The sequence below is a fragment of the Serinus canaria genome, chromosome Z, assembly GCF_022539315.1.
Source record: "Serinus canaria isolate serCan28SL12 chromosome Z, serCan2020, whole genome shotgun sequence".
Lineage (NCBI taxonomy): Eukaryota > Metazoa > Chordata > Aves > Passeriformes > Fringillidae > Serinus > Serinus canaria.
Genome location: NC_066343.1, coordinates 63193510 through 63218423, shown reverse-complemented (window position 1 = coordinate 63218423; position 24914 = coordinate 63193510). Strand labels below are relative to the sequence as shown.

The following is a 24914-nucleotide window of genomic DNA, read 5'->3' as shown; positions in this document are numbered from 1 at the left end:
CTTTTTCCATTTCACTGGTTGCTCTCAAAACTTCAAGAACAAAATTTTGTGCGCCATATTTTAAGAGCAAAGTGGAAAATGTGCAGCAGAAAAATGGACAAGGCAGGTAGAAAATCCACCCATGAAGGCTGAGCCATTTGGTTTGTTTAATCTAGGGAAAGGAAAAAGCCAAACTGGCTGGTAAGGCTGGATTTCTATAAGTTTGAAAAGGGGAAAAAATAGTTGTGGAAGCTGCTATAAAAAACAGACTCTGTTCAGCTGGCTCCAATTCCTTGGATACTTTCTATGTTATAAATGTCTGCCCTTAAATACTGAAAAGCGTTATTGCTTTCTTCTCATTTCACCTTCAAACAACATTAAGGGAATCAATGATTCTGGCCCAAATGCAGTAGTATTTGTAGATGGCTGAACTCCTGACAAAGTCAAGTAACTGTCATATGTTTTACTGTAAGATTTAACAACATATACACCATTATAGCATAACTTGGTAGGCAAGCAGTACCAGAATACTGAAATCCAGCTTTGGCTATACACTGACACAGTTAATTAAAATGGTAATCCATTATCATATAATACCCAGAATAATGAAATTATTTATATGTTTATACTATTTATATTTTCCATACATAGATCTTACCTATAAAAAGTATACATTTTTAAATACACACAATAAATTGTATATATTTTTATACTGATACAAATAAAACCAAACAGAGTATAATTTGTGGATTAAACCTGCAGATGAGTCCACTTCAAAATTAGTACTTTGTGATCAAATACACAGTGACTGGGCAAAGCAAAGACTCTCTGAGGATAAGATTAAATATTAGGACAAAACGGTAAGTACACTAGGCCAGACAGTGACTAACATACAGTGACGGTTTTTTTCATGTTTACTGTCAGCTACAAGTTCTTCATACTACTCAGATGAGTCACAGCAATATGAGTAACATATCAACATGTCTTGGAAACAGTAGCTCAGAACAACAAAACCACAGGAGGTCAACAACATGCACAAATGGAGTGCACATTTGAGACCATTCCAATTTATATTTAGCAGAATAGCCACAGCAATTACTAGGCAAAATATTATATTATTCTATGCATTCACAATGTAACTACTGCATTATAACTTTGGAAATACAGTTTGAGCCACTACTGGTAATATTTAAGCAAAGACTACTGTGTTAAGAGAAGCTCCTACTTGTTCACAGCTGAATGTCTCTAAGTACATGTTCTGTTCCTATCTGCTACATCATTGTAAAATTTCAAGTTTTGTCAGTAGTTTATCTACTTGGATGAATGTTACAGTGAGGCAATACATTCAGTCTAAGATAACCTGTGTTTTGCAAAAGACAAAGAGATTCTAAAATGACAGACTATGAATCAGAGACATAACCGTGAAAGCCTCTATGGCCATATCCATATCCAAACCACTCAATCTATATCATCCTAGTGAAAATCAGCATCATGGCCAAAAGCTAGCAGATATATAAAGCAGAATAGCAGAGCTTCATTAAATAATGACAATTAGTTTCAAACAGATTGAAAACATAATTTTCCATATCACTATATTACTGATGCTGTTCCATTCCTAAGTTTGTATCTAAAATTAATTGCTTGATTTTGTCCTTTAAGAAGTACCTTTCTTTTTGAAAGAAAAACATAAATTCATACAATATCCATAGATTTCTTTTCCAGCTTGTTATTAAAATACCCTTTTAGTTTTACAAAGGTATGAAAGATCTCTCAGAAGCTCCCAGTGGGATAAACTTTCTATAACAGAGGATTATAAACAAATACTTCAAATCACAAAGATATTTTCCACTAGGTAAATGCAATTGTACAGTTTCTTCAGGTTTTCAGTGCTTTATCTTACTGTTTCTCATGGGAGTGGGGAAAACCTGAAACACGTAACCATAATGTTTTGGTACTAATCAGCAGAAGCTGGGGAACTTCAAGGTGCTTGCCTCATGTAGGCGGCCATATAAATTAAAGATGGGTAATCCTACTCAGCTTACTGGAGCCAAATGCATATACCAAACTTGTGAACTGCTGTGACATTTGAAAGTGTTGCTGACCATTTACTGGAGGTCAAATTCCTAGTTTTCAGGTCAGAATATAAGTTAGCTTATACAGAGTGGCTTGAAAGGAATATAGATCGAGGTGGTACTTCATAAAAGCTTTTGCCTGCAAAACTGCAGCTTCACTGACTAGGTGACAAGAAGCACAGGAGGAGTGTGCTCTCATTCAAAGCAGATAAAATTTCTAAGTCTGCTGCTGCTGCAATTCAGAACTAAACATACCTTTCCATAGCCTGTGCATCACTAGACCGGGAATGCTAATTTTCTGGAACAGAAAACTTAATACCACCTGTCGTGCAAAGGGCAAAGACCCTGAACACTAATGACTTAGCCACTAAGGAGTACTAGCAAAAACTTGATAAATGAAGTTTATGTATAAAGAATACTTTGCACAGTAATAATGAGTGCTGTGGAAACCTGAACGTGACTAGTTAACATTTCTCTTAAAGGGAAGCAGCAATGAAACAAAAGCTACAAAACCTAAGCACACAAGCTTCATATAAAGCATCTGCTTCACTGTCTCAATTCTTGCAGATGAGCTAGTAGACTAGAAGTCAACTCCTGCTGACTTCTGATCAACACTATATTTAAAAAAAATTTAAAGTACTTAACTTCTACATAAAACCCTGAAGTCTAGTTCAGTACTAGTTCAGTAATTTTAAAAGAATGATTATGTTCCTACTCCTTAAAAAAAGTGAGGTGAGGGAAACAATCTCACCTTAAAAATCCAGCCCAGTTTCAAGTAAAGAAATCTGAACATAACACACCTCAGATATCCTGAAAATAATACAAAACTTGGTGTCTACCATGATCCTTGTCAGGAAACTCCAGATTTGGAGTAAATGACATTACCTGTTTCCCTGTGATAAAAACATTTTGCTTTCCCTGACTGAAGAACTAAAACAGTAAGATTCACACTCTTTGAAGGAAAAATGTGGGGTAATTGGAGCAATTGCTTAGACTAGTTCAGATGTTTTCTTTCAAGTATAATAATACTTCTATAGCAGGAGAATAACAGATGTTCCACATTATTTTATCTGAAATACACTATTAAAAACGTTCAAAGGTCCTTTCCCTGTCCATAGAACAGATATTGCACATAACAAGTAGCTCTTTAAAAATGGACCACAAAATGCAACAATTTATAAACAAATCAAGTTCATATTCACTATAATTCCAAGATAGGATACAAACATCCTCAGCCCTTAGCATATCAATCTTACTCATATTCCTGTCTCACAAAGGAGGAACTGAGACTATACCAACTCACTGAAGAAGAACAGAGTGCAAAAAGGAAATAAAACCATCTCGCCAAGCTCCAGGCTTTCACTTTTAACCACTGGAATGAAAACCACAGAATTGTTCCAACCACAAGGCAGACAATACAGTATAACTTGCAACTTTTATTCTATTCTCATGATTGCATTTACAGGTCAAACAAAAATAAGAAGAGTTTTTAAGACCAAATGCATTAAGTTGTACAAAGTACATATTCCAGAGAGAATATTAAATTGAGTAGTATGATTCCCTCACACACATTGATTCTGATTTAGAAACAAAATCAGGTTATGAACTATAGTCTCCATCTTCAAACATCATATTTATTTTATTAAGTTGATTTACATACTCATAATTTCCTGCCAGTCTTAAGTACAATTTATGAAAACCGTCCTTACATTTCTGTAAGTATTTTCCATTTTCCATAAATGCCGGGTTTAACAAAATCCCCAAATAATCTTCAAATATTCAATCATGAAATCTCTCAAAGCTACCTTTTAAAAAGAATATTTGGTTCATCTTTTACTACAATATGCATATTTATTAATTTAACACGGTTTTGGATGACTTTAAGCTGATTTTGTATCTGATTTTCAACAGCAAAATTGTTTTAAGATCCCTAGTTCAAATATTGACTTTTCACTACAAATCATGCATCTACAAACCAAATCCAGCTCTTTAATTTTAAGACAACTGGAGAACTTGGAAGCGTTCACATTTCAAAGTTTCCAGATTATCACAAAAAGGAAACCCAGCTATGTATCAGACTCTTCTAGCAGAATAAAGGGCATTCTTGCAACACATTTTGGAGTCCCAGTGAAAACAGCAGCATTCTGTCAATGGCTGATGTATGACAGACACAAGGCAATAGCCCAAAGAAGAGATCTCAGTGTGAAGTTCAGTTCCTTAGTGAATGAACCTCTTAGTGAACGTTCCTACATGTGTTCTCAACCAATCCAGAAAATTTAGAACTTATAGATTTGCTATTAATGCATTAGAAGATAAATTAACTTGTTACTGTGATTTTGTTCTCAGTACTCACCCTCCTGTTAAGAGAATCTCTATACATTACGACTGAAGTGGTCAATCTCACAAGGAGTGCCTTTAACAGTCAAGATACCTATTTTAAAGGTTATCATGCGTGTTTGTCCTTCTCCTATCAACTGGTTCCCCACACCTTCCCTTGAGTATTCGCTCTTTCACTTAAGATTGGCTCAAAAATGTCAAATAGACTCCTGACAATCTCATTCAATTCTTTTTAACAAACTTATCTGCAAGCATACTTTAAACTTACTTTATTCCTTACATTCTCCTTTACTGTGTTATCTCTTGGCTGCTGCTGGTTGCAGGATCCATCCTCAGTCACAGGACATCAGTTTTCATTTTCAGCTATGTTGCCCTATCTCTATCAGAAAGGTCTACAACACGCTCCATCCCTTTATCAGTCCATCAGTCTAGGTAAAGCCCACACTGAAGCTTCAATGTCTCCTGCCTTACTGACTGCAATGCACGTTTCCCTTGCACTGACAAATGCAACACTGGTCCAGCCACAACTTCTCACTGTCCTACAATGAACACCTTCGCCCTAACTCCCTGATCACCTCCCTGACCACCACAGCTTCTCTCCACAGGTTTCTCTTCTACCCAAAAAATGCTACTTCTTGTCCTTCTGAAAATCTTTCACAGCTTCTTTCGTCAGCTTACACCCTCATGCTGCAGAAGTTTTTAATCCTTGCCTCATTAGCTCACAGTGACAGCTTCCAATATACCTGTTGTATTTTCAGCGGGTACCTGTCACAGGTCCGCAATTTGGAAGAAGCACATCAAAAATCATCAACACAGACTATTCCAGAAATGGACCCTTTAAATCTTTTTCATTATGGAAACTGCAGTGAAAGTTGCAGTTCCTATTTTATTAGCGTTCAAAACATTGCATATAATGTACACTGATACAGTCCTCCCCCCTCACCCTACTCAATCAGTTTACATTCAGAAAGTATTGCATTTTACATTTTTTATTTCAATTCCACATCGCAGGAACCAAATTAGTTCGTTATGCAACTTTACCCATTAATTGGGAGATAGTTTCATCTTCAAAGCACTAAAATATTACAAAAATTCAGCCAGCAGGACCAATATGCAAACTTCAGCATAACTCAGCACTCACGTATTTGCTTGTCCCTATTCATTACCTTCATTTCCTACAGTATGTAGGCTTCAAGTACTCTTCTGTAGTATTAAGCAATTTCATTAATGTTCCAGCCAATGTCTGACTGAGCAAATATGAAACATTTTACCTTTATAATTACTTGTTCTATGACACTATTTGAGCTCTTACCTTAGTAAAATTATTCAAGTGACCTAGTTTTCTCATATTTGACACGCCCTGTAATTTGGCCACATTTTGGAGAATCTCTCTCATATTATCACAAGGGTCTGCAAAAGAAAAGAGGGTATTAGCATATACAGTAAATGTAAAATAAAAAAGAAGAAAAATCTAAACATGCATTCAACATGCAGCTTCATAAATATAATAGGTAATCTCCTTGTCTCAGTTAGGGATGCAGAGCACCTTTGCTCCAAGAAGCATCAATTTGATTTATACAAAACCAAAACCATGGGGACCAAAACAACGCATACCTGAGCTCTGTAGAATAAATGCTTAAGGCCATGAAGGAGAGACACTCTTACTTTAAAGCTGATTTTAATTAACATCTTGGATTTGCAGTTGACAAAGAAATCCATTTAGTGTCTGAAATGCCAATCCTTATATCTTGTAAATGAACAACTTTACTGTTAACCACATTGTAATTTAAAGATAAAGTAAGCTCAAAACTAGAAGTTAAAATATAGCATGTTACTAGCACCCCACATTACTCCTTTTTTCTCCTGCAGACAAAGGGTTGGTGGGATTTTGGAAAGATGAGACCTCTTTTCTGCTCTCCACATTAACTGCTCTCCACAATGATGCTTTAAATAGAGTGCTAGGCCTTTCAAGTGATATGGTAAGTGAACTACAAGGCAAACAAAAGCCTTAAGAACGTCTTCTTTCTTCTTAAGGGCCCACCACCCCAACAAAAACAGATGAACAAAAAAATGCCACCCAGAAACCACTATTCATACACCAACTGATGACCCTCCATTCTGCTAGAACACACAGAACGAGTACCATGAGAGAGAAGAGACACTGTTTTGTCCCACTTTTGGAATTAAGGCTGGAATTGAGGCAGAATGGAAGGAGCTGCACAAAGTGAGGCTGGGCCCAGGGAGCGCACAGGGAGCTACCGCAACAGACACTGCAGTAAATTCTGTATGAGGTATTGCAGTAGGGCAGTTTTCAAAGAGACCAATCTGAAGCAGGATTCTCATGGAGATTAGACACTGAGGATAGGTATTAGCAGTTTGAGAAAAATGAAAAACCAAGGCTATCCTGAAGATGTAAACTACAGAAAGTAATATATTACCAAAAAGAAGACATAACTGCATTACATAAAATGAAGTCTTTAGAACAAGCCTGACATCTAATACGCAGCAAAGAGAGAGCTTTTGTGCACACTAACTTCAGTAAGAAAAACTTGCCTCCTACTATAGAATGGAATAGCTACAGCTGAGTTTGTGGCATATACAGAACCTTTTACATTTCTGTTACATGTAAAAGTGTGTTTGTGTATATTTCATTATGGAAAGGAAATCAAGCATTGGTGTAAAAAGAAAGCATCACCTTCACTACCTCTCTATGAACCATGCTTTTACATCACTTCCTGTACTTCAAAAACTTAAATTTAGAAAAGCAAACATAAGTTGCAATCTTACTAGGATATATCCAGACTGTGTTTGGACAGACACTACCTGTATTTGCACCGTCACCAGGAATCAAGACATTATTTAAAATTATGACACTTACAAGTAGGCACCCAAATTAAACCCCAAACCTGTTAACCCACTGCAGTCAATGAAGATTTTGTCTATCAGCCAATGAAAACAACTGCCATCAGCTTGATTAGCTGCTAGATGCGTACTCAAGGGTAAGGTGAGCAATTGTATCGACTATGGTGTTTATAATGAAACTTTAGCGCATGTAGAGACATGCTACTGTCATATCATATAATTCTGGTAATTTTCAAACAAAGTATCAGTGAGATTTTGGGAAGATAAGTCTTAAACATGGGCAATTTCGATTAAAACCAGCTTGATGTGAAAGATCCTTTTCAAAAAATCTACTCAAAGCATACACAAAGTCAACCATCAGATACACAAGCTACCTTGCACTGCTGTGCAGTATGCACAGTAAAACCAGGTATCTAATAACTTTGAATTTAAACTGGAATATGTGCATGGACTCAGGAAAAAAGAAAAAAAAATCTCTTCTACGATTACGGAACTTAGAGACAGTGAGAATCTTACTGGATCTTTACCACGTTTAGGATTCCTCTGCACAATTTGCTTTTCCAGGGCTTAACTCAGTTTAAGAGATTTGCAATAGCATAAGACATAAAATCACAGAATGGTTTGGATTGGAAAGGACCTTAAGATCACCTAGCTCCAACTCCCTTACCATGGGCAGGGAATCTTTCACTAAACCAGGTTGCTCAGAGCCCCATCTAACCTGGTCTTGAACACTTTCAGGGATGGGGCTGACTGAAAACAAACAGTTTGGATGGATTAGTTAATGGCACTAGGAATAGTTTATATCATAAACTTACTTTCAAGAGAACTTAACAGGAGAGGAAGATAGCTTCCTCATAATCTGGTTTCTTTGAAAACACAGTCTGTCTCACATCTATGCTTTGGCTTGCCTTGAGTAACATGTGGGAATTTCCCTGGCTCACAACACTTCTAGACCTGTAGAATTTCCCGCTACGCCACAAGAAAGATCCCAGGTGAGCAGTTTTAGAGCAACATAGCTTCCCAAAATGACTGAAAGTATGTTTTGATTTTGAAAGTGCAGATGGCTACATATGCACAATAAACCCCTACAAAAACTAAGCTCACTGTGCGGACAGGAAAGACCACAAGACTAGCCCTGAAAAGCTCTTGTGCATTAGCAATGGCCATTCTTATTCAGCTATCTGATAAAGCTGGCATGAACTCAGAAGTGCCTAAGTTGTCCTGTGGATAAAGCAGTCAGTTTGGATGTGAAGAAATAAGGACACAGTGATACTACAATTTCTCATATTAACAATTCTGTAGCAATGACAGATCTGTATAATAAGGATGCCTAAAGAAAATGTATACTAAAACTATTTTCCTCTATTTTTGCATGAAAAACTGCAGTAACACCAACTTTTTCCTCACTGCGTCCTCTTTCAGTTGAGGAAAAACTCACTTTTAGAGATTGAAAAGTTTGAGGAAAGACAGGTTTGTGGGGCTTAGCAGGGCAGTCAGGTATTTCCAGAAGCTTTATTAGCAGGTAATTTGAAGCAAACTAAGGACTCCAGAGCAAAAGCTACAAAACTGTGAGAAAACTGAGAACATGACAGACATTTCCACTACTGAACTGATAATATAAATAGAGCAAGTTAGCTGTCTCACTCTTCAATCCTATCAAAATCAATACTTCTGCAGAAAAACAAGACAGTAAAGAAATAAAGACCCTCTCATAGTATATTACCTCAGAAGGAACTAAAATAACAGAAGCCTTTTTGGTCAAATTATGTCAGGCGAATTCTTTTTTAAACTTCAGAAAAACCTTCTCACAAAAAGTATCCTATAAAAAATTTAACAAAATAACTGTGCAATACTAACTTCAAGGGAAGACTGGCTATCTTCTGTTTCCTTCTTCTGAAAATACATTACAAAGAAGTAGAAAATTTATATAACTTACTCAAGTATTACTCATTTTAGTAAAAGTAAAGCCAGTTCATGCCACAGATGTAAAAGAATTTGAACTAACCAATGTGACTTCACAAGTGGGATTCAGTCTTTCGCTAGTCTGTCCCTCACATTGAAATGGACTTGGAAATACACTAAACACATCCTGGAATCTAAAAACTAAGCCATGGTAGCTTTCCTATAACCACACATCAGATTCAGCACTATCTTCCTGTCACAAAATCTTACAAAGGCACTATAAAATACCAAGTAATGCAGAAACAGCAAAAAGCATAGCACAAAATCACAGACTGATTTTCCAAAGAAATACTGCAGCCCTAAGATTTCATTGTCAAGGTTAATAGCTCATCTTGGTGTTTACAAAGTTTTTTTTTGTTGTTTGGTTTTCTGCTTGTTTCAGGTTGTCAGGGGTGGGGTTTTTTGCTGCTTTTTTTCTGTTTTGTTTTGGTGGGAGGGCTGTGGAGGGAGAGGAAGGGGCTGTTGTTGCTGTTTCACAGATTCACAGAATATTCTCAACTGGAAGGGACCCACAAGAATCACTGACTAACTCTTAGGTAAATGGCTCATACAGGGACCAAACTCAAAAACCCGGTGTTATTAGCACCATGCTCTAGCCCACTGTGCTCATCGGTTGTATGTATTGTTTTAAGGACCCCAGTTCATACCACTGCTGTAGAGATTTCTTAGCTCTTACTCTCTAGCTACTCCTGCTTTGTATCTAAAACAAAACAAACAATCAAACAACAAAACAAAACAAAACAAAAAAAAAAAACCAAGGACTTAAAGACCCCCTCAAAAGTATTTTCTTTTTTGACTCACTGCATTTATTGCTGAAACTCTGACTTTTATTGGGAGAAATTTTTTCACCCAAGGGGTTGTCAAGCACTGGAACAAGTTGCCTGGTGAAGCAGTTGAGTCACCACCCCTGGAGGTAATTAAAAGATGCACAGATGTGGCACTTAGGAACACAGTTTAGTGATGAACTTGGCAATGTCGGATTTATGGTTGAACTTAATGATCAACCAGAATGATTCTACCATCTCCAGCTGGCCCACAGCAACAACCAAATATCTTTGCATTCTTTCCCATGGTCCTTCTGAGGGGGGAGCTGTGCAAATGACTAAACTGATCTTCCAGATTTCCTCTGCCAAAAGATGTGCAACCCCTTCCCTTACTTTCCTTCCCTCTCCTGTCCCACTGTATAATACACCCTTCTCCTTTACACTGCTTCAGCACCCATCTTCAAATTCACAATAAAATTATCCTGCCAAGTATCTCAGTAGAATCCTTTCCTTGTTCTTCTGACTGTGTTAGTTCTCAACTGAGTTACTGACTCAAACTGAATACTAAATTCTAACAAAACCCACTCAGAAGTAGCTGTGCCATGAAGCCATTCACAAGTAGAGTTGTGGAAGCAAGACATACACATGACACTCAGTAGAAACAAGTTACCTTTTTTTTTTTTTTGCATGGACTTTACAATTGGCAAGCTGTCCCAATTATTGTACACAAAGCCATTTTGCTCAAATGTCATCTAAAAACTCGTTGATACATTTAAAAATTGCAAGTCAGCCCACTTGTGTCCTGCAGCAAGTTCTTAGCTTGCTCACCAATATTCTCATTTTCTCTCTGTCTGCTTTTTGTTAGAAAGCAAATACTTTGATGTAGCAGTAGTTGTTCTGTTTACTTCTGTTACACTAAATAGAGTTTCTCACCCACAATTCTTTGCACTAACACCCTGGTCTTAAAATTATAATCTTTAGCACAGAGCAAAGCTGGTCTTTTTTTAAAACTCTAGCCTCAAGAACTCCATGATTCTCTATGTCTAAAAGTAATTCATAGATGCTGTATATCAAAAATCTCCAATGTTGTGTTGTTGCTTGTTTTTAAACTCTCATGACCTTTTAAGGCTTGACTCATTTTCTCACCCCTTCAGGACCATGACATTGTTTTTCCCCTGTGAGAACCATGATGCATTCTGACAGATCCCATTCTCCAGAGAGAAAGAGCGTGACAGAAGTCCAGCTACACAAAACAGCTAGCGCTCCATCTAATGCAGGGATGAAATAGGACCAGCAATAGCTATATTAGCACAAGTTACTACTCCTGTTGCCTGACAGATTTAGCAGCATTGTTTAAACACATTCAGTATGCTAGAAGCACAATTCGCTTTTCTGTTATGCAGATGTGAATGAAAAAGGGGGGAAAAAAAAGAATGTCAGGCTTTAGCACACAAATAATTCAGTAACTCTGAAATTAGGCATGAGTTAAACTGAAGAGTGTGTATTATATGCATCACTTGGTAGGTGTTAAAACAGTACACAGTACTGTACACAGTAACCAATGTGTATATATATTCAGTAACTCTCAAGTGAGAGCTGATGTCACAAGAACAGCTGATGTCATACCTACTAGAATCACAAGGCAAAATAGTGAAAAAAAAGATTGAATACTTCTAAATACTTCCTTTAAAGAAGGAAGTTGTACTTCACTACAGTCAATCATCTCTCCATTGACATACATGAAAGGTTATCTTCCTCTTACTGAAAGAATTACAGTAATGATTGGATAATGGATCATTCTGGTGAGCCTCCAATACACCTCTATATTTATTAGGTATTTTTAAAGTGTAAATGACATGCAATTGCATTTTGTTAAGCTCTTCTTAGCTTGTTAAAGTACACATTGCCAAAATGAAGGAAGTTGAGTGAAATACACAAACTAGAAACATTAATGCACTGTTCTCCACTTCTGCTGGAACAATGAGTTATCAGTTAATAAAAGCAGTGAAATATTAGAAATCAGTTACTTAGAGGTGCCTGCGTAAGACTATATGATACGTAATCAGCCTTCTAAAACACATTTTAATCAGACATTTAATAATGAAATGAGATATCAACAGTAAGTCATGTTCTACCATTATCAACTTGTTGCAAAAAAAAAAAAATCAGGACACTTATGTAATCTTCTTGATATTAAAGTATTCTTAATTTACATTTAATTCAAAAGGTAGAAGCTGCACAGAAAACCTGAGAATATGAAAGATGAGAAAGCTACATAAAACAGCAAACTCTGACACAGATCACTCCTGTATTATTTGTATTAACATATCAGCTTTACTTTGCCAGATTCTCAAAAATTAGTGCACGAACACTTTACACTCAACATGTGATTTTTAAAAACACAGTAATACATATTTAGACTGAAGGTATGTTTCAATTTATAATGTAAAACCAAGAAAACCTGTCTGTTTGTAGTATCACACTAATGCAGAAAAAAGTACACATCCTCTCTTTCATGGCACTCATCAAAGAAGTCTCAAAACTATTCCTCTCCCTACATCACTCAGGTAAAAAGCCCACATACAAAAATACCAACGAACTAGAAAAGACAGTGGAAAAGACAGTGTATTCAAGGCAGGATCTAGGAATCATTAGAACTTCAGATAAACAGGAAATCAAGTATTAGGATTACTTTGGCACACATGCGCTTCTGAAAACATTAAGTAAAATTTGTATGCCTACTGTGATTGTACATATTTCTCTTCTGCAGATGTGCAGAGATGTTGTAAATTAAAGGACTTTTGTTTTTAATTTTAATATTCCTAAGTATATATAAAGGTGGCAGAAAATAAGCAGTTTGGTGTTCCAGTCAGCTTGAGGAGCAGCTCCAAAATGAAACCACTTTCCAAAATGTGGTCTTATAATACTATTTCTAACCAAGACACTGAGATAATACCTGTACAAAAGCCATTCTTATATTCTCACCTAGGAATTATGTTAATTATTCCCAACGTGTGATCTCGTATGGCAGCTTTGTAAACAGCATTCTTCATTGCTAAAACTTCTAAAAAATGGGTTTCATAGATGAAATGTTAAGAGCTTTCCCAGGACAGAAAGAGAAAACTGAAGGACCATTCCAAATGATAACTACAAGGCTGACTTGAAAATTATATACATACAGTTTTTGATAAACAAACTACTCTTTAAATGCTTTATAGCAATACAAAATCTAGTGTACTGCATAAACTTCCCCAAAGACCAATTACGAAAAATGTATTAAATTGTATTAATTAAGAACTACTTAAGGTACCAAGGCATATTAAAAAAGACACAACCTTTTTAAAAAAACTTGTCTATTCATAGAAAGTATTTAATTTAGTCCTCCATTTAAATTTACGGTTATATCCTTAGCTCCCAGGAAGACATGATGTTGATGAGAAGAATCACAGCAATAAGTCTTGATACATATCTTTGTGAATTACAAACTTATTCCCAGTTCCCCCACCTCCTTCCCCTCAAAAAAATCCCACCAGAATGTCATCTCTCTGCACCACAAGATACACAACTATAACTATTGCATATTATCATGACTAAAACCAAACTTGAATTATAATCTCTTGAAATTTTTATCATGATCACTTAACAACACACAAATGTAAGTTCTGGAATACAGTTAAATTCAGGAAGAACTTCCTTTAAACTTTCAAAAGCTCAAACATTTAACATAAAAAATAAAAAAAAAAAAAATAAAGGAGACAAAATACACAGAGGGTCAAAATGCTGGAGGCCGGGGAACATTCCATAACTGTGTGACTACGCATTTGTTTGCCCTGTTGTTCTGCTCTCTTCTCTGCAACAATTATAAACTACTGCCAAGGTTGGAGTGACCCAGTACAACTGTTCTTATGGTCAAGAGCCAGTAAAAGCCTTTCCCAGATTTCCAAAATTGCTTATGTCGGTACACAAATCAAATTAATACTTCCCAGAACACCAACAACAAATTTGAATGGTGAATATAAGTTTCTTGTAATGGTTTAGAAAATTATCTTCAGTTCCTCCAATCCATTTTCTTCTTTTCTGCCACCACTCCCAGAAGCAGAAATATCAGGATGGTCATAATTTTCAGTTGTTTTAACAAAATGCTGTGCATTTCTGACATCTTGCATCCAGTATCTGGAGAGTGGACTAGGCAAATCTGCTTTCAAAACCACACAAGAGAATTTTGATCACATATTTCTCTGAATATTATCAAACTGAAATATGATCTTATTCTGAGACTATTTTCTCAATTAACATTCTGATTCTTCTCTTCATCATTTCAATAAGTTCAAGAACCTGAAAGCATAAATGTTACATGGCTCTTACCAATAAACTCAAAGCTGTCAGAAGTAGCCACTGTCCCCAGAAATATGCTGTTTCAAAGGGCATCATGTAAGAAGTCCATCAACATTAGCAGATACAGCATCACTAGTTTGCCAACCAAGACATAAAGGGCGACTTGCATCACATGGAAACACCAAAGTACAACACACTCAAACTTAAACATTAATACAGGGACATAACCAGAAACAAATTCACAAACAGCACTGACTGAAGCAAGAAACACCTAAACTACAGCAAATGTCATGTTCTAGTTTCCCCACCCCAAAATGCTATATAACCAGAAGATTTTAAAACAGTGCTGACTGATGATATTTTCAGGCTTCATTCCCTTATATTAAGGAACAGGACATGTCCTTGCATCACACAGGTAGTACAGTCACATTGCTGTGACCATTCAAGACTCCTACTCTTTCTCCTGAAGAAGGACAGGAAGTGTCAGTCATATTTATAGATTTCACAAGATCTAAATACAATTCTCTGAACACAGAAGACACCTAATCTATTGGTCAACCTCAACTTAGAAAAACCTATCCAGCTGAAGTAACAGGCTAAGCTAAAAACTGAACTGCAAATGCCGCATTTATAGAAACAGCAAGATTTTTCTATTTCAATTTTTTGTACTTCATGAAAAAAACCCAGAAGTCTACCCGTGACACACACATATGGTTTGCATAAAGAAGGAGATGAACACATTCTAAATTCTCTAGATATGAGGTTGCTAAAACTGAATTCTGACTTCACTGATGCTCAGGAGGTAACAAAGGAATAAGATTACTTACAGATTTAATAATTTGTTTTTAAATAAGCAATTTCTAGGCAACAGCTGTTCTTGATAGTCCTCCACTTTTATGAAGTAATTATTTTTAAATATATGTATTTATTTATAGTCTATGCACACTTCTAGCAGGAAACCAATCTTCTATGCAGCTAAAAAAACCCAAACAAAATCCCTGCGTTGCTCACCACACATTTTTACATGAAGAGATTAATTATTCCTTGTTACTCTTACAATTACTGTGTATTTTTCCATAAGTCAAGGCCATATTACACCTTAAGTCTAAGATCTCCTACCAATCATTCTGTAGTCTCAATCAACAGAAGTAGTTCATTTCACAATGAACACTTATGCAAATAGGGCACAGAGATGTACTTTTTTGTGTCAGCCAAACAACTACTAACTCACAGGAGCCATTTTGAAGATGGCAAGTAACAGTTATCTTTACCATTTTGTCACCCTTTTTCTCTCTTGGACTTAAATGGTTACTGAAAGTGTAATTTATAAACAGCATGAAATTATGTTCCCTAACCATTTTTCTAACTGAAACAGAATTAAAAACTTACCTTTTTTATCTCAGACAATTAAACACAATTCTACTAAACAAGCAAATGAATAAACAAATAAACTTAAAACCGTACTTCTGAAATGTTGCAGGAGCAACCAGCTGACTGAATTTTCAGATATACCCAAACCCATAGCAGTTGAGAGAAGCTGAACTAAAATGAGCTTAGAAAAGTCTAGGGAAGAACAAAAAATTTTTTCAATTTAGGAAAAAAGATCTTCCCTTCTAAGAAAACATTCATAAAGGCTATCACTCAGGTTAATTTTTTAATGAACAACATTGATTCAAAGGCTATTGCTGTTCAGGTAGAATTCAGGTAAAGAGACTTCCTCATTATATCTATTTACGCAAACTTATGCAGGCCACTAGTGACAGCTAGAAAGCTTTCAAGGATGTGCTAGTAAAATTCAGTAACATAATTAAAAAATACAACTAAGTATTTTTTGCTTGCTTTTGGGGATTGGGTTTTGTGTTTGGTTTAGGGTTTTTTTTTTACATTTTCTCATTTATGCATCTTTACCAGTGTTCTTCCTTTACATCAGATGCAAAGATTCGATACACTTTTCACCAATCATGTTCTGAAGTTTTGCTTCCAAAATTTTCCATCGCCACACCAGATGACAGGCAAATGAAAAAAAAAACAAAACAATTTCTGCAACATATACAAATATACCAACATTAAAGACCCTTAAACAAGAACAGATACATTTTATTGTCACAGTTACAAGTGCTCCAGTTAAAAAATTGACAAATACCATCCAGCACTTCTGCAGCACTGTTATGTCACCTACTCTTCTGTATCAGAACTATACACAGAGCACTGCTCAGTGTGTGAATTCGCCTGCACTACTGTGCAAGCATCTGTCTGCCTGCATGCAGGTAAAACACTTCCGAAGAAAAGCAAACTTCCTACTTTACCTGATCTTTTGTGTAGTTATCTAAGCCTCAAGACACATGTTCTTGTCTTAGTTGCAAGAAGGTAGTTAGTGTTAAAAGTAGATGACTTGTGCCATTTACTGTTTTAAAAAAGAAATCTCAGAATGAGTTTCTGTTAGTATAAAAATTAAGAAAAACTTATATGATTTTTCAGTGCATTCCCCCAAGTCAGTTGTCATTTCAACATCACTTCTTAAGTTGTCCTGTAAAGCTCTTAAGCATTGCTGCTTTCTGCAGTGTCAGAGTCTGTATGGATATTGAGAGTAGGAAAATCGCAATTTTAACTATGGCCATTTAACTTCTTCCCACTTTAAAGAAAAGTAAGTGTACCTGATGTTAAAGTATCTCTTCAATGTTAGGGTAAAACTTCTGAGATTACCAGGTAATTGGTAAAGTACAGATGAAGATCATCAGCTTGGGCAAGAGATGCATTTCTTTACAGACAAGAGATTTACAGCTTCCTTGTTGACTGTATTTATGATGGGGGTGAGTTCCTTTAGACAGCATCTACACTGGATAGGCTCTAACAGAAAAAAATGCTGAAACTAAGCATTGCTCTAATCTCTAAGTGGGAGATGCTGGGAAGCAACAAAAAAATCATGAATAACATTTATGACAAAGACTCAAATATATCAAGAAGGCAGCAGGAGATTTTGATACTTCAGTACCCAGGGAGGAAGGAAAAATGTTGAAGAAAGTCATGAAAATACAGCATTGCTTAAACATCTACGAAGGTGTTTGGATCGGTACAGTGATACTGATCCAGGTCACATAATAATCTCTTGTAATAGAAAGTACAAGACCTTACAACAGTAATTTTATTCTCTGACCACAACAGCTAGAAAAAAGAACCCACACACAAAAACAAATTTAGAGGTGCTGTACTCAAAAACTTTAAAGACAGACATAAGTGTAGAGCTTCAAAGACATGGCAGTACTCGATTCCTATAGAAATCTTAAAAACAGACAAGAAAGCCATAAGACTTTAAAGTTACTGAAATTTTGCTGAAATTTTTCTTTCGTTAAAAATATGGTTCTTGTTTAAAGAAATGGAAAGTGGAAATATTATATGGTTCTTGTTTAAAGAAATGGAAAGTGGAAATATTTTATGCACACCATCTTAGTTCTGAGAAATCTTAAGATTAAAAAAGCAGTGCTTAGGAAGCAAAGTTAAAGGTACAGAAGTGTTATTAATCTAACTGTGACAATGCACTATACAATTCCAAAATGACAGTCAACTAAAGCACAAGTGCAAGCACAAGTACAAACAGGACAGTTAAGTGTATGACTTAATTCTGAAGAGCATGCATTCAGAACATTACCTCTCTTACTTTTAAAACCTATTGAAAGCTTACACATTGCCAGAAAAGTTAGCAGGCCACCATCATTGATCCCTTTCCCTTTGCTCCTCCTATATAATAAAGAACTCCAACATTCAAAAATAATGCAGCATAATATTTCTCAGTCAACGAATTAAGAGGTCTCCAACAGGTTTTGCCCCATTGTTGCATACTTCGTGCCCCAGGAGAAGGAATAAAAAATGTTACTAATTATCTTATGACTGTTACCGTTTCTGTCACAGATTCACAAACACAGGAGCAAAAAACACCTATTCCTCTGTGTGACCTGCTCAAGCACAACATTCTGCTACAGCTACCAATGAAAATGATGGCATACTGCAAAGTGAGGGTGAAAGGTGCCCACACATTTTGATTACCTGGCTATTTAAAAAACACTGTTACTAGGGTGTGGTGGAGCCCCACTTCTCCACATTTTCAAGCTAGGCTACATTTCCCACAAGTACAGGAAGAGCCACCTAAAGGCTTTTTGTAACAGACTTGCCATTAGCGTGAAAGTACTGCCTCTGAGCCATCAAAAAGTATGCACCAGCTGCCATCTCTGCAGTGGTTTCCCTACTGCCACGCTGCAAGCAATACAAAAGGGTTATTTTCTGCTTCCTCCACTACTCCAGATTTCAGCATCAGATGTGCATTCTGTTCCTCCCTGCTTCTTCCACACTGATGAAGAAAGCTGGAAACAGTATGGTCATCAAATCTCAAGCTGATTTTGGAAACAAAATTCATCCAGCCTTCTTTAACTACCCCACAAATAACCCTTAAAAATGCCTGACATTTCTGTGGGCTGTAAACTGCAAATAGCATCCCGAGATGTTTGCCCTGCATGCAATGCATTACGATATACCATGTGGGAACACAGACTCAAATACTACGTGGCTTAAAATTATGAAAGCCCAGTATGAAAAATAACACTATTTAGACTTCATGAAGTTAAATGGAACTCCTTTATGTTTTATTGTTACCTACATGACAGGAAAAAATGAAGGCAAAAAAGGAAAGAGTATTTTCTCAGATAACATTAGTCAATTTTGTGATATCAGTCTCAGGGAGAAAAAAAAACCCAACTAGTTTTCTCAGCTGCTGCTTTGTTCATGTATGTCCTGTTTTAGTCAGAAGACTCAACACCTACAAAATCTATACAAAACAGAATTGGCTGTACAAGAAAAGTTGATAAAGCAAAGTAGAATCTTGTAATGCATGTTTTTGAATAATAAATGAAAGTACTAATGCTTGAGATAGGTACGTTTCAGTTGTTTAAAGAGTACACTATCAGCACGTGAAGACTGTTACCCTCAAAAAGGAGGAAATGAACACATACACGCACAAACAGCACTCAACTTCAGTATGCAGTTGGCACCCCTGCAGTGGTAAGCAAACAACCTCCGAAAAGTTCCAAATAGCCAGTGCAATCTCTGAGCTACAGGATTCCAAGAAAACAAGGATCCCTTGAAGGAAGATGAGCCTGACGACAGATAAGGAACCATGAGACTGCTCTCAGCTAGCCAAGTTCCAAACTACTTAGGCCTTCAAGATCCAAGGACAACAGCCAAAATTCCAACAAAGGAAGAGGTGTTGGTCACCCAGCAGTAGAAGGTGATTCAATTACAGAGGTGAGAAAAGAATCACAGAATGGTTTGGGTTGAAAAGGACCTTTCAAGGTCATGTAGTCCAACCTCCCTGCAAAAACTTAGGAGCACATGAAGTGTGGATTACACACGCCTTTAACAGCGCCCAGAGCTCCAGGAGGTGTGTGCACTTCTGTGATTCAACTTCAAATGCCTGTAAAACAGTCAGAAACAAAGAAAAGGTGCACAATATTTGTATTATGTTTTATACACAACCATGGCCAAAGTCTACTACCAAATGCACTAATCTGGTTGATATCTCCAATTGTCATTTCTGGCCTTCAGAAGTTACAGGCTTGATTTCAGTAGTCTAATTAGACCAATCTCTCTCGTCCCACTGCTAATTCCTTCCAGATGACTGCAGTGGGAGCTGTACTGGTGGTGAGTCTGTCCTCCTTTTCCTTTTCTGTTCTATTCTGAGCCAGTAATATAATACAAGGCCAAAACATGAGTGTTCTAAATCCCAATTATTAATTGCAATTTGTAATCAACAAAATACATGACATATGATTTAACTAGACAAAAGCAATGAGTTTACCCTGTGCCTGTACCATTTTTTCTTACTATACCAACATTATACACACAAATGTTTATCCTGGGAACAATTTTTCCAGAGTTGATCAACCCTTCAGCAAAGCATTTTTCTTATAAAAGATTTATCTGAATTACCTTAGAAGATGGGGAAGGCTTAGTGGCTCAGAAACAAAATAAATACAAACAAACTCAAAACCAAATGAACAAACAAATATATGCCAAAAACCCAAACAAAACCCAAAAAACCTACCCCAACCACACAAAAGAACACAGAAAGAACCCCCAAAGAACCAACCCCGCCCCCCAAAAAAGTAAAAAACCCCAGTAAAAGCAAACCACATACTTTTTTACATTATGATCTTTAACCAGGCCAGTAAGTGTAAGCAGAAAGCTCACAGACACCTACACAAACACATAAAATGCAGCATCCACTATCATGCAAAATGGCTTTCATAAACATAATGTATCATTTTTAAAAAGGCAAAGTACCAAAAAGCTCCAAAAAGTAAACCTAGTATAGCAGCCATGGTAAAAACTTTGTAAAAAACTTGGTGTCTTCTGGGAAAACATGAACAACCCTATAACTACAGCACCAGAGAAAAGAGCAAACCAAACATATACAGAAAATTGCAGATCACTCCACAAGCAGCAAGGCAGTCCTCACACCTCACTGCTCAAAAAGCCAGGAAGAAGCAGAACTCAGAGCAGCACAAACTGGAGTTCTCTCCCCACACCTATTATTAGTTTTGAAATTCTTTATAACAGCACTGGCCTCTTGCATGGAAAGTGTAGTCACAGGTATGAACGAGTAAAGGTCTAACCTGTAGGCTAAGTCGTGCCATAACTAACCGGAATCTATTCAAAATAAGGCAGTGCCAATATAATTTCTTATGTTTGTAACAAAGAGGCCCCTGTAACTAGAAGCATATGGCTGAGGCTCTGTTTATGGCGATTCTCCACTTTGCCCAAATCAGATATTTCACATTAATCAACACAAAGTTCAGTTGTACCAGGAAACAAAAAACATTAGAACATTCTTTTAAGCTAATGCAAACGTGAGCCCTGTGGAAAACTATGTCATCTGCACAACACAGTGAATCAAAACATTGTGCTATTAGGACCAAATTAGGGTAACAAAATATTTAAAATAATTGCTTACATAACTATTGTAACAGCTGGAAAAACAAATACTCGTTGTGTTCACCATGGAAATTAAGTTACCATCTAGCTTAGTTAATGTCTTGCTGAGACTTTGAAGCTTCTTATTTTTGTTCACTCATTAAAATGCAGTTAATATATACATAGATATACAGTACTATACAGTTACTGATCAGTCAGCTGTAGTATTTCTAACAAAAAAACCCCCAAACCGTTGGGTTTTTAACATCTAAATTCAAAATAGCTTCTCATTTGATTTCCCCAATGATTTATTTTTTTGGTAATAGAGGACATATTGCCACAGTGCAAAATACTTTTTTTAATTAAAAAAATGAAAGCACATATTAAAAATGCAGTTTGCATCTTACTCAAGAGACTCTTTTACAACATGATACACGTGTAATAGTTGTACTGCTATTACTACAGGTCTCTTGGAATCAGCAGGCAGCTGAAAACATCTCATGACAAGAATCAATATCACAATAATAGTCACCTATTGAATTCTGATTAGAAGATTTCAAGCACACCACATCTCAAAATTACCACTCCAGCATTTAAATTTTGTGTATTGTTCTTTCACCTCAAAATACTTCAGTATGCTACAGAACATTAAAAAAAAAAAATTGTTAGACCCATTCATTAAAATCCTAATTCTGCAGATTTCATAAACAGGTGACATTGCTTACAGTAATATCTCTGTCAGGTGTTTAAACTGTCAAGGCCTTCGTTCCACATTTTGCTGATGAAAGCTCCACATGTTTTAATTTTTAAAGACAGTATTTCTCTAAAGCAATCATGACCATTGGGAGATAGAATGAGAAGAGTCGGTTTCTTCAAACTGAGGAAACCCCCGCAGTTTTCCCGGTTATTAAAACACACTTGTAAATATGATATGTATATACAGAGATAACTTGCAGCCCGCAATAAAACTGCTTAATAAAATAATTCTGAACACAGCTTACTTTATGGGAAAAGAGAATTAGAGAAAGTATAATGCAGTATCAACAATTCCAAGATGAAAACAGTACTTCTACTGCTGTTATTTTTACTTCCTTTCCATTTCACAGGCCACTTTTATCTCATTGATTCTGTCATTTCCCTGCCTACTTCCCCATAAAATGGACCTATTCATCATAATAGTCATCCTGGATCTCCTGAAGCAGAACAGTTCCATACCAGCATCAACTTCATTCCTTCCCCACACCAGGAACCTCTGTCCCATGAAATACCACCACTTCTAGAGCAGTAACATTCCAGTTTGCTTTCTGAATTTTACCAGTCTTCGGGAGGGTTTAACCCTTACCTCAGTACTCAGCTAAGCAAGATCACATTTTGTACCCTATACATATGGGTAGGGAAACAGTACCTAACGAGTACCTGTTCGTCTGAGACAAAACTTCTTAGCGTGTAGCAGATATCAGCATTGCTTCCTTCCTCTGAACACCCCCCACCCCCCTCCACCCCAGACACAGATCTGAGAGCAGTGGAGGATGTTTGGAGCAATTTTAACAAGCAAAGGGGCCGCTGGTCTTGGAGCGAGAGGCTCACGGCAAACGGGTGGCCAGCCGGCCTAAGGCACGCAGGGATACACGAAAAAGGGATGGAGGCAGGGGCAGTCGCCACTGCCGAGGTACTGCTCGGAGGAGCACGGCACGATCGGCCGGAGGGTTGGCCATTGAGAACAACCCTGTCTGCGAGCAACAGGGGCTTCAAGGGCAGCCCCAGCGGCGGCGGAGCAGCCTCAGCACGCACGCCGGGGAGCGGGGAGCCCCGCAGCTGCCCGGGCACGGCCCCGGCGCGGCCCCACGGTGCCCGAGGAGCGGCTCCCACCCGCGGGCGGCTCCGCTCAGCCCCCGGCGGCGGCCCCGGCCCCCGCGCCCGCCCCACGGCACCACCAGGCCGCTCCGCTTCGCCGCGCCCCCCGCCTGCCTCGGGCGCAGCGAGGTTTGGGCGGCCCCCCCGCCTTGCCCGTACCTCGGCTGAGATCGAGGGACACGTTCTCCTCGCCGCTGTCGTTCCGACCTGCGGGGACGGGGGGAGAGAAGCGCGTTAGACGGGCGGGGAGGAAGAAGCCGGGGGCAGGGAAGAGAAAGGTAGGAGAGGAGCGGGGGGCGCCGGCGGGCACCGTGGCGGTGCGGACGCCGGCCGGGCGGCCCGCGGGGCGCTCCTCACCTCGGATGCGGAGGTGCCTCAGCGAGCGGGCGCGGAGCGTCGCCGCCATGTTTGCGGCCCCGCAGCCACAACACCGGAAACCTCGCCCGCTCTCGCGAGGGGAGGCGCGCGGAGCCGCCGACGCGAAGGGCGCCCCCCCGGCACCTCTCCCTCACCGCTGGGCGGGGCGGGCGCGGCAGCGGCCTGGCGGCAGGAGTCGCTCCTTTTTCCTTTTTTCTGTTTTTGTTTGTTTGTTTGTTTTTGGGTTTGTTTTGGCTGTGTTTTTGTTTGAGTCTTTGTTTCTTTGTTTCTTTCTTTCTTTCGGGGTTTGCCCGCCCGGTTTCTCGGCCTTGTGATGAGGTGGTAATTCACGTGGGTGCGGCGTGACCGTGGGCTTTGTACGCCGGATGTTTTCTGCTTTTTTAAAGCGTGAAGTAATTAAAAACAGGAAAGAAGGAACAGCTTTTCGTTGCTTGTTTGGTTTGTGCGCAGCGGGTCTCTCTTTAGGCTCAAGTGCTGATCTGCTTACTGCTTTTAAATTTTGTGAAACTCAGTTAATAAAATAAATGCAATTTAAAAAATATAAAGAAAAACAAACCAAAACCCCCAATGTGGTAAAGAAGTCCCACTGCCAGAAACAGTTCACTGACGTACTGGCTCCTCTTTGCGGAGAAGTTTAAATTAGCTGGTAGCTCATCAAGCCCTCATGTTACAGACAGACATGGACAAGGCAAATCCTGACATCCCAAATTCTCTAAACCAAATCCAGCAAATAGTAATAAGTTGAAATGTGGAAGTAGCCAGCTGTATAAAAATACCTTCAGAAGCTTAGATAACTGTTTTCCTGTTTTCTAGTAAATTAGTTTCCTGAGTTTTTCCTCTTCTCTTGAGTTCTTTCAATTCAGATTCAGCAATACTTATCTGGGGGTTTTGAGTATTCAGGAACGTTAAGTTTCATCTCAAAATTTTTACACTTACTGTTGCACTTCTAAAACATTAATACTGATTTAGGAGAGTAAAATAATTGTTTGGTAAGACAGATTGGAAAAACTTTTTGGCATGTCAGGTAATGCCCGGCATAGAAGAATCCTGTTATATCAAGTATACTTAATTTAAAATACGATTTAAAAAAAATTCTTCATCATAATTTTTAAATATGGTAAATATGAAGCTAATGTTTTGGAGGAACCAAAGATTCTGAAAATTAGCAGCTCTAAACAATAAAATCTCATCTGTTCATAACACAGGAACATGTCAAACTTCCTTGAGCAGGTTCATCAATATGCCTCAGGGCTGTCCTTTAGGGTTTTGTGTTCAGGGAACCCTTGACCTCATGAAAATGCCAAATTAACTGCTGCTGGAATAATAATGCTGCATCCTCTTTACTACAAATTCTGCTGGTTTGTAATTATTTTCATATAACTTTGACTCACCACTAAATATTGGTCCAGTC

At 37.9% G+C, this 24914-nt stretch overlaps 1 protein-coding gene across 1 annotated transcript in view; it reads right to left on the bottom strand.

Annotated features, from left to right (window-relative positions):
- RICTOR (RPTOR independent companion of MTOR complex 2) overlaps positions 1 to 23636 on the bottom strand; it is a 74058-nt gene extending 50422 nt beyond the window's left edge. The window contains exons 1-3 of the mRNA XM_030236835.2: positions 23483 to 23636; positions 23285 to 23332; positions 5701 to 5798 (exon numbers count right to left, since the gene is read on the bottom strand). Coding sequence (XP_030092695.1) covers positions 5701 to 5798; positions 23285 to 23332; positions 23483 to 23531 — 195 coding nt within the window. The 5' untranslated portion in view covers positions 23532 to 23636. The remainder of the gene's footprint in view (positions 1 to 5700; positions 5799 to 23284; positions 23333 to 23482) is intronic.
- Between the last annotated feature and the right edge of the window lie 1278 nt (positions 23637 to 24914).